Source organism: Bombus huntii, chromosome 5 (genome assembly GCF_024542735.1).
Source record: "Bombus huntii isolate Logan2020A chromosome 5, iyBomHunt1.1, whole genome shotgun sequence".
Taxonomy (NCBI): Eukaryota; Metazoa; Arthropoda; class Insecta; order Hymenoptera; family Apidae; genus Bombus; species Bombus huntii.
The window spans coordinates 11,402,366-11,413,684 of NC_066242.1; the positions used below are offsets into that span (position 1 = coordinate 11,402,366).

At 24.7% G+C, this 11,319-nt stretch overlaps 2 protein-coding genes and 1 long non-coding RNA gene across 17 annotated transcripts in view; 1 reads left to right on the plus strand and 2 right to left on the minus strand.

Annotated features, from left to right (window-relative positions):
• Positions 1-338: 338 nt before the first annotated feature.
• Positions 339-2,197, minus strand: LOC126866157 (protein unc-50 homolog). Of its 7 annotated transcripts, none has more exons than XM_050619395.1 (7): positions 2,104-2,197; positions 1,602-1,701; positions 1,376-1,527; positions 1,121-1,307; positions 849-982; positions 636-737; positions 339-498 (listed from the first exon to the last, which is right to left on the minus strand). In XM_050619395.1, the coding sequence occupies exons 1-7, from the start codon at positions 2,159-2,161 to the stop codon at positions 362-364; spliced, it is 870 nt and encodes a 289-aa protein (XP_050475352.1). In that variant the 5' UTR covers positions 2,162-2,197; the 3' UTR covers positions 339-361. The 7 variants fall into 7 exon arrangements, with proteins under 7 accessions (XP_050475352.1, XP_050475354.1, XP_050475355.1 ...); XM_050619397.1 differs by having other exon boundaries at positions 2,040-2,191; XM_050619398.1 differs by having other exon boundaries at positions 1,602-1,732; positions 2,040-2,162.
• On the plus strand, positions 1,952-9,655 carry LOC126866164 (uncharacterized). 2 transcript variants are annotated; one of them, XR_007689789.1, is made up of 2 exons: positions 1,952-2,054; positions 2,856-9,655. It is a non-coding gene; the product is annotated as an uncharacterized LOC126866164 (long non-coding RNA). The 2 variants fall into 2 exon arrangements; XR_007689790.1 differs by lacking the exon at positions 1,952-2,054 and adding an exon at positions 2,335-2,574.
• LOC126866141 (la-related protein Larp4B) overlaps positions 7,101-11,319 on the minus strand; it is a 13,070-nt gene continuing 8,851 nt past the window's right edge. For 7 of the 8 annotated variants that reach the window (XM_050619331.1, XM_050619334.1, XM_050619333.1 and 4 more), the window contains 2 exons: positions 10,854-10,957; positions 7,101-10,721 (listed from right to left, as the gene is read on the minus strand). In XM_050619331.1, coding sequence (XP_050475288.1) covers positions 10,862-10,957 — 96 coding nt within the window. In that variant the 3' untranslated portion in view covers positions 7,101-10,721; positions 10,854-10,861. The remainder of the gene's footprint in view (positions 10,722-10,853; positions 10,958-11,319) is intronic. The other variant, XR_007689779.1, reaches the window with a different exon arrangement.

Below are 11,319 nucleotides of genomic sequence, written 5' to 3' on the forward strand. Positions count from 1 at the left end.
ACAATATAAATAAAAAAAGTAACATTTCTAACTAATAATGTACACAAATTTTTTGCATCTTTAGAAAATTAAATACAAATAGTTTTGTCATTTAAAAATATGACGTTTACGAATGATATTTTATATTAGAAATGTACAATTATTAAAAAAAAATTTGTTAATATCTTTTTTATATATTTTGTTTTAAAAAGAAATAAATACCTAGAACTTTCTATTAAACATGTTGATCATTTTTCCAGACTATATATAAATATTTTCCATTGGTACACACACAGCAATTATAATTCATTCAGTTTTAATGCATAAACACTTGTATCAAAAATTAATTTGAAATGAACTTTTGTAATAAAATAAGCTTTATTCAAACAACTCGATAATGATAAAATTCCATAACTAAATGACTAATATTGATGCCTGCACATAATGTCATAATATACATTAGTAATATTATTGGTAATGTTGATAATATTATATGTGTTTTGTGAAGTATTTCCATACCTGAAATAAATGCAAAGAATTTATTAACTTTTATTTTCCAAATTATAATAGCCAGGCTTTTTTTAATTTTTTAGTTTTACGAAACGTAATTATTTAATTGATGTTCAAATGATATAATACTAAATTTGTGTACTTACTTGTGTAACCCAAGAATGTTATGTAAATATAGTAACTAATAGCTATTAACCAGATTGTGTTTCCAACAAATCGTGATGAAAATGTATCATAGTTTATAAGACCTATAATAATAAATACAAGAAGAAAGATATTAATAATAAAAGAATAAGAAAAGAAGAATTAAGAATAAAAGAACAAATTGCAAAATATTAATAGGAGACAAGTAAATTTACCATTGTACAAAAACAACTGTACGATATGGAGTATGATTAAAGGTGGAAAAAATGCATTTAAGTGTATGTCAAATGCATAACCCCATTCTACATCCTGGGTTTTGTCAATTCTTAGATAACGATTTGTTATAATCCTGCAATTAGTAGAAACTATTTGCTTTATAATATTTTATTCATCATACATACACACACACACACACATGTATATATATATATATATATAAAATGTATACCATATAGTGCAATTTTAATAGCGTTAAAATATAATTTACCAAAATACTGTTGCTACTATTAAGCCAGCTGCAAGGTAATCAATAAATATCATATAAAATAGTAGCTTTATAAATTGAAGAAATCCTAATCCCAAAACAATGGTAAAACCAATGGAAGATATACATAGACAACACATTAATAGTACCAAAAATGCAGGATCATCCCTTGCAAATTGTGACTTTGTCTCTAGAAAAAATTTAATTTTTCATAGTGATAATACATTGTGATATCATTTTATATATAAAATAACTTACGTTTTCTACTTTGAAAATTTCTATATACTTTTTGTGGCGATATAAATAAAAAGATCATTTGCCATAATGCAAATTCAAAGTCCATTTGTTCAAATTTTAATAATTTCCTCAGATACTTGTAACATTTTGTTGCAGCACCCATACAATCTTGCCTAAAATACATTTGTAAAAATATTCAAGTTTATTAAACTAATAATAAATTTAAATATTTTGATTGATCTTATACCTGTAAGTTACTGGCATAGGTAAATTTGAACCTGTTTCAACTGGACCTGGTGAATTACATCTGCTTACTGGTGGTGATGTGGAATATTTCATTTTGGAATCTATTCAACACAAACCGTTCATTCTGTAAAACTTAAATAAATCATTAGAAATATATTATAATATATAGTATATATAAGCATTATAATTTCTTTTGGATATTACACAACTATCATTGTACTTAAAGTATAACAATAATAGTATAGTCTTTTACCAGGACCATCACTAACATTTATTTACTATTTTTTTATTATAAAAAATATCTAATATTGTCAGTTATATAGATATATCTTTATTATTATTATAGGTTATGTTTATGTGTTATAAATGACAAAAAATACAGTATATAATAGTCTTTTTCGACTATTCAATAATTACACAATGCTACGTAATTATTTACATTAATAATATTCAGGTAAATATATATGTAGAATATAACTTTATATTTTCAAAGTCAAGATTACTTGAAACACGACAGTTATTGGTCAGATTCCATTCAATCTGATTCAATTTTACATTCATTTTATTCCATCACCGTTAAATATCTACAAATATTTCAATATCAATTATGATACATGAAATAGCTTAAAATTTCTATTAAAAATTAAGTTTTTAGAAATAACAAATATAAGTAAATGACAAAATTATTGGTATTTATTAAAATATATTTATTATTTTTACAATTCAATTTCAAGATAAGGAACTTCCATTTAATTTGGAAATGTTAACACTTTTTAAATATTTGCATTATCCAAGATTTTACTTATTTAATTCATAAAAGTTTTAAAAGCTACCATAATATTAAAATCGAATTATTGCTTTACTTAAAATTGTTAATTATTTTATTCTTTATCGCTTATATGAAGTGCACATAAATTCAAATGATAAATACGTAAAATATAAAAATTGTTGAAAAATAGTAGAAGCATTAAAAGGTAATATCAAATTTTAGTTGTTAGAAAATAAATATGATTTACATACGTTGGGATTAGTAAATCCTAATATATTATATATATATATATATATATATATATATATATATATATATATATATATATATATATATATATATATATAAATGCTTACTTTCCAAAGTTTTTTATATGTCTTTATTTATTCATTTATTGTTTATTTATATTATGTACAAAGTAATTTCTAAACATATAATGGACGCAACAAAGAAACCTATTATATACAAATATATATGCGGTTACAGATATAGTGAAAACTTCACACGTCAAACATAAAATTATATATGTATGTAATTGAATTCTGTTTTATACATTGCGCCACGAGATAATATTTAAAGCTAATATAGGTTGTATCCTAACTTCCTGTCTTCTTTTCCATATTTTTCTTTATAAGATACAATTATATGCGCGTATGGATACCATTTTTGTCGTATATTCTTACATATCTTCTATACATTTTTGTATGTATATATTTATATTATATATATATTTATATATTTATTTACTTATTTATATAGCAAACCATCGCATCAATACCGAAATTTATAAAAATATACATGTACTTTTAAAAATTATGCACTTTAAATTAAGCACACTAATGCTAAATTATATATGTTTGTAGGTATGTATGTATACGTAAATACTCGATTTAAATTTGGCTTATTTTATATTTACGTATAATAAGCCAACATTCAATTAAGTTTCATACTTCTTTTATATCATCCTCTGTTTCGATCGGCAGGGAATATAAGAGCTGTTTCGACAGATTATTTTGTATAGTGCGAACTCCTTTCACGTGGAAATTGGAAGATATTGATAAATATAAAAGGATCAATTGGGACTTTTACATACATATGAATATATGTAAAAAGGCACTGAACGTACAACGAGTTCGTCCGCAATATAACTGATGATATTAGGACGTATTATAGGTATTACAGGAGCAACGGTGTAATTAACAAGAACATTTCCATTATTTTGCGATTTGACAATGACAAGAAAATATCGATATTTTAATTATAACTTAATAAATTTATAATTGGCCGATACAAATCAACGAGCCAAATGAAAGTATCATCGCATTATTTTTTAATGTTGTTCCTAAATAATTGAAAAATAATTATTAAATTAACTCTTAAATTTTTCAATTAAAGTTTATTTATCTAATCAAACGGTTAGCTACTAAAAAAAATGTTTAGATTGTATCACTCATATCTTTATAAGAAATGTTATAAACAATTTGGACCCAAATGTACAAATTAATTCTGTTACTATAAAATATATCGCAAATATATAAAATTTTTGCGTATAATTCGAGTAATACTTAACACGATCTTTGTTGCAATGTAAATTTTCCACTTGAAAGATAAGTTTTGTTGTATGCATAGAATATGTAAATCCCAACGCTTTATTAAAAGTATTGCATGTGTAATTGTGTATATTTGTTATCTGAAATTGCACGAAGCACATCAGAAAATCCTGACCAACAATCAATAGGTATTAAGGTGTATAAGAAACGATTTCTCTTTCGATTTCATATTACCATATTCTAACGTTTGCTCAATGATCATTTTGATCAAATTTTATTTAATGTCACTTGTAATATGATATATTGTAATTAATTAATCTTTCTCATTTGAGCACGACAAATTACATTTATTGCAATATTTTCTGTTTAAATTTAAACAAATTTGATTTCTTATTGTAGAATGGCTCTGTATACGAGTTTACATATAAAGGCACATATAATGTGCGATATTAATTATAAAAATTTCGCATGTAGACTTCCTCGTTATACAAGTCGTGCCACATATGCAAGAAAATTAAATATTTATAATATACCAATAAAAATACATTAGCACAAAATATTTGCATATACTTTCTAAGAAATTTGTTAATTTAATTACTTTAGATATTGTAGTCCAGTGCCTAGTATGATAAATAAATCTTATTTACAAATTGTAATTTTCTCATCATACATAATATGTTATCTGTGAAGTACTGACAAACGTAGATCTTGTTCAGGAATGTTTACCAAATTAATTTATAAGTAGTATGTAACAAAGTATTTGTTCGTATTTTAATATGGTTTTAATATGATTCTTACGCATCGCTAATATTCCAAACACTAAATGTTTAATTCATTATGTTATTTCACTTGTATTTAATCGTAACATCCTTTAGTGATTTGTAAAAATGGTCATTATAGTAGTTACAAATATTTTAAGAAAATTTTCGTATTATCGTATTATTGTTCTTCTATACTTTCTTCGAAATCATTAAGAAAGTCATTGAAGTCGCAAATGTACGATAAAAAATGCAGCATTATTTAAAAGCTTCAACTTGAAACGTTTTAATGTAACATATTCAGCACAATGTATATGATGTAAATTACTTTCTGTTTCTTAGATCATTGTTTCAAGAACAAAATAATTGTATCTTCCTTCAAGAACGTGTCTGAGTTTAATATCTGTAAATAATTATTTTTAATATACACAGTGATTAATAACTTTGGTTATTTAACGTTATCTCTATATTTTGAGAAGTATGAGGAAACTTTATTTATAAAAATTATATGATATTAAGAGAGTCATAACATACCAATATTAATTTTTTTTGAAGTAGAAGACTTTTAGAGATTTCGAAGTTACTTCTATCTTTTTTCAACAGTATACACTATACTTTTTTATACTTAGAAAAATAGCGAATTCAAGCGACTTTAAGGATCTTTAATACAAGTTCATTCGAGAATAAATAAAGAGATAAAAGGAATTTTATATCACGTTTATATTGGAAATGATGTTCCTTTGCATCGACGTAATATTAAAGTAGCCGAATTATTGAAGCCCTTATACTTGTTGAAATTTTTAAATTGATTATAACACATATAACAGTGATTAATATTTATTTCGTATCTTTTAACGTTATTGGATTTTTAGGATACAGAGATGGTTCATGATTCAATGTGATTCCATGAATTGTTCTCGATGTGAAAGATTCATGAATATTAATGGAAGGAAGTCTCAAACAGATTTAACAATGTCAGTTGTTATTTACATTTCTTATTATTCTGTACTATTTACATTTCTTACTACTCCTATGGTTTTTTGTAGGTTGAAAATACCCACATATAACGATCAACCCAGACAGCTCAAGTATGAAGAGAAGACTCATTGCATGAAATGTGTGAGTTTTGCAATTTCATAATTCCACTGTTGATGCAAACAAACACTACTTCCAATATTTCCCATAATATAAGACTCGTTTTACTCTTTTATTTAATGTCAAATATCCGTTATTTTATTAGAAATAAAAAAGTATAGTATGCCCTTTAAAAGAATATAGAGGTGGATTTTGAAATCCTTAAAGTTCCTTCATTTTATTAATTATTAGTGATATATCATGAACCCGCTCGTACAAGTCTTGTAAATAAAGTCTATTTATATTTCACAGGATAATAAAGACATTTAAGGTAGTCAAAGTTTATCCATTATTCGCATTTTGATCAATATGAAAACTTAAATTCTAGGAAAAGTACAATTCACTTATTCTAATTAAACAGTTACGTTGAAATTTTGCAATCCCTCTGTTTTAAAGAATCTTGTAAAAGCAACATAAAACAATTAATTGCAAAATGAATAAATACTACAAAATATATATATAATTTTTACATATCAGGAATTATATTCTTAGACAAAATAAATGTTGTTATATTCTATATTCTGCTACAAACATATCTTAAATAATGAAAACGGAAACCTAATATAATTGACGTTAATTGCTATCAATATATATAATATAAGAAATATTAATACAAGATAATAAAGGAAGACAATAAAGTTTTATGTGATTACGCAATGTGATTGTACATCATTAACTATCATCGATGTCATATTTCGTAAAAATAATAACTTTCAAATCCTACTTTCCAGCAAATATTAACAATGACTCGAACTTATTTCTTGCAATTTTCTCACATTCAGTTATGCATCCAGCAAAATATGTATGATATTTTGTAATTTTCAAATCATGTAACTACTATTCACTTAATTTTGAAGTATGTTCATAGTAAGATAATGATTGATATATCTCAATTATGTAATCAATAAGTAATGTTAAATATATATAATGATATAATATAATTTGATTTCTTATAATGTACAAAGCGTTTAATTTCAGCTTTGTGTACTGTGACAAATAATTGTTGTCTTTTGTAAAATAATATTTAAGAGATCACGTAATTTTAATCAAATCTGCATCTTGAGTAAAGATACTGTCAGTCTCTTGTTTCAAAGATAGTGGCAGTTTCCTTATGCCCTGAATAAAATTACATGCAGAAGTAGTTGCCACCATATTTACTGGAATACCTCAGTTTTCTCTATCTTATTCATAACTCTAGGCCATACTTCATCTAAACTGTATCTATACAATGTTTAACAAATAAAATACATGTAACGTAATGTGAGATTTTAAAGTAAAAGTAAAACCAATAACAGTAATTAATGTTTAATTTTGAAATTTGTCACTTTACATAGTAATAAACAAACGTCATAGATCATATTATAATACACAAGTTTTCATAGTTAAAAAATCAGACTTTCTAGGCCTGTAGCCTATGAAACGGAGTACATTATACATTGTATTTCTGTTGGACTTCAATCTAATCACAGTTTATTCTGATGGATGAGTTAACGTAAGTTTATCAGCCACGATTTTGTGACGAGCTTATTAAAAAAAGAACCGAGTTCTAATATACTTTTTTTTCCATACATTCCAATCACAATTTTATCCCAATATGCCACCCTTACCCTGGACCATTCAAACGATATTAACTTGAAATCATTATATATCTTATTTCTTAATTACAGTGCCAGCATAAAAACTTTTTCTATACCAGTCCTTCTTATGTGAAGCTTAAAATGTCCCACCTTGTGCATTTGACTTTACAAAATAATTGTTTTACGTAACTCTATGATTTGTTATTGTTGACAGAATAAGCGATCATTACGATCCAAGGTATTGGTGCGTCTATTTCTTACGTTATATTATACAGGTATATAATATATACCAACAGTTTAGCATTTCTTACATTAAATTCCATACATTTAGTAAAGACAATGTATAGAGAGGAATCAACTTTCAAATTTTTTTACATATAATCCGTAGCGATAATTAAAACGAATATTCAAAGCATACACATAATTAGCTATACATAATTTACGGGGTAACGCATAAAGTAAGACAAATCACTTTAACATTGTTTATGTTTTCTAAAACTCCATTATCAAGAAATGTTAATGCTTATCCAATTTTATATATATATATATATATATATGTACATATATAAACATATATATACATATACGTATATATACATATATTTATTTATTTATTTATTTATATATAAGTGTGTATATCTTTTGTATTTATATTAATCTTTTTATCAGTAAATTCACGCTAATATACATTATATATAAACTAAGCAAATTAATTGACGAATTACTATACCATTTAACTATTAATTATTCCTCTTTTATTTTTATTCGATAGTAAGATATTAAAATACATATAACATTAAACAATATCAATCTTATTTGGAATAAAAATACTGTGCACGCGATGTACCGTTGATGAAACGATTTATCTTTTATATAACTGCAGAAAATAAACTTTATTATTAACTGATGTAACTAAAAATTGATATTGATGTCCTGCTGCATGTATATTGAAATATTACATGGTATAAGTTAAAAGAAAACTAATAAAAATGTTTTGCAATCAAAATCAGTTTCATTTTTCTTTTAAATAGCCAAATTTAGCGTATATTTCCCTTACTTATATCATGCTCTGTCAAAACAAAAATAAAAATGAAAACAGAAAAAAGTAAACGAAAAAAGAAACAATATGACATATTTACATCAAATAAAAGTAAAAATAACTTCGTGAATATTAATCTGCGAATTAGTGAATTTACTAATGAAAAGATATTTATGTGTGTATATTAAATATACTGTACTTGTTTCTTGATGTAATCAACTGAATTATATTAAATGTTGAAGGTATCATTGAGATACAATTAATATAAGTTGTGCTACAAGACTGAGACTAAAGCAAAGTGTTTACAGCACCACGATTTAAACTGAAACAATTAATATCTTGATGCATTTACAGTTGACAATAAATTTTTCTGTATATCCAACATTGCGACTAATCACTTCAGATATAAAAAAATTAAAAGGCAGTATTATAAATGTAAAGTATAATTATACATGTTGGTAATTGTTTTATAGTTCAGGAGATTGGTTTTCCTTTAATATTCATTATTTCAATTTCTGTACGCATATCAGTAACAAATATATCATATGCGTTATTCACTATAATGTATAGGTACATGTAATTATATAACATCTAAAGCCAAGCTCCTGTAATATACACAACATTTTGAGGCACTTAAACGTGTGCTCAAAGACCATGTTTCTGACAACTCTTATATTACTTGCCAAAGCATAATTCTAAATTGTATGTTATCTCATGTAACGGTAATATTAAAAAGAAAAGTCAGTGCCGTAAATAGGTGCCTAAACATGTCATAACAACTTTTTTCTCATTTGAGATGAATACAAAACTAAAATCTATTTAATATTATTTCCAGAATATTAATAACAGTAGATAACTTATTATTATTTCTGATTTACTCGGAATAAAAATTTTAAAGCTTCTAGTAGAGACTAGAATGTACCTGAGGCAACGTGGAATGTTATATTTTCTAAAGTCAAAGAGGAAGAAAGAGAGAAATATACTAATGTTCTAATTTAATTTTCTTGTGTTATATTATTTTCTTTGCTTGTATGTGTATTATGTCTTAAAAACTATTAATAATTTTATCAATAAATATACCGAATTTATATTTCTGTCTTATAATATAAAGGTTACAGTATCGTAAGACAAGTAATTTTTTAGTATTTTATAATATTCTGGATAAATATGAAAGATTAAGTTTTTTTATTAATAATAATCTGTTTTTAAAAATATTAATTATTACGCACGTATAAAACATAATAATGAAAATATAACAAACCAGTGTTAATTTTAGTTCGTATACAAAACCATATAATTCTAGTTTAAACGGATTTCGTTACTTAAGAGATAATTATAAAGTGTTTTAATATTTTTTTAATAATAATTACAATAGAATAAAGCTTTACTAGTGTGATCTTGCGATAGATTTAATAGCTTTAATAAATTTTATTGGTTTTTATGTTTTTCTCATTAGAATGCTTTAATACATATCACTGTAGGCAATGATAGTGAGACCACAGATACTTTATATCTCACCAATAAAGCATTTCCTTGTTTCGTTTTCATTTTGAATTTTCAAACACTTTCCAAATACTTCCCAAAATTTTCAAAAACTCAGATGATACGGTAAATATTTCATTTGTACATTAATTATTTATATTTTAACGTCATCTATTATAATTGTCATTAATATTCTGGAAAAATGCAGATCTTATTTATAAATAATGTAAATGAAATATAGAAAATTACAAGAAAACAGAAATTCATTTTTTCAAATTAAGCATCCTTATGATTTATCTGCTTTGAAAGTTACATTCTTTTTTTCGTTTTTTTAATCAGAATTCTGTATTTACTGAATAAGTTTCGTTGCACTCTGAACATTCATTAAGCTGTACGCACATAGCAAGGTTTGGCACAAAGATAAACATTTCCCAGTTACGGCCCTGTGCTATGAAAGGGGAGAGGAGAAAGGAATTAAAAGATTAATACCTTAGTTTAACATTTTTACAAGCTAACAAATATGTACCTCCAAAATCACAGAACCAAAGCATTAACAATACTCTTCTACACAATGTATTATCCTGCCAGCAAACGTATTTTTTTTTTAAATATGCAGTGAATTAGAGTTTCTTCGAACAATTTTTGTATGATAGTTAATTGATACCACATTCATTGTAGGCGAAGTCACTGTACAATGTAAAAAGTTTTCTTCATACCCACTATATCCAGTATAGGATAAAAGCAGTGGTACATAATCCATATAATCCAGATGAAGAATAACAGCTAAATATTGAAATTCACTGCGGTAGTATCTGCAAAGGTACTTCCTTTACTACATCTTTAACTATACATGTTATTTAAAATCTTAATTAAATTTGTGGGTATATGTATGTAAACAAACATTATAGATAACTAATAACATAAAAAAAAATAAGTTTACTCACATATTGATTTACATATTTCCATCCCTTTCATCTGTCTTATGTTTTGTACAAGGTAATTCGCGACAGTGTTGTGCTACTTGAGCATAACTCGGTCTTGTAAGATCCTATAATAAAACGTATTAATGTAGCAAATACAATTAATAAGATGTTTAAAAGTTATTTATTAAAAAACATTCTTATTTATAAAATTTATATTTAATAACATTAATGATGTGGCTTTAAAAGTTAATTTTTATTAAATCTTATAACTTGTTTGTAACCATATAACAAAAACATTTTGTAAGTTATATTAATATCAAAATTATCACAAAATTTATAATAAATAAGATAATACTAGTACTTTCCACAAAATCTATTTCGTTCATTAAAACGTTCATTAGTTATAGCCAGATTTTTTATGATATGATATGTATATATCAACATTGCATTACATAATTAAATATTTCAATAATAATACTTTTCTACA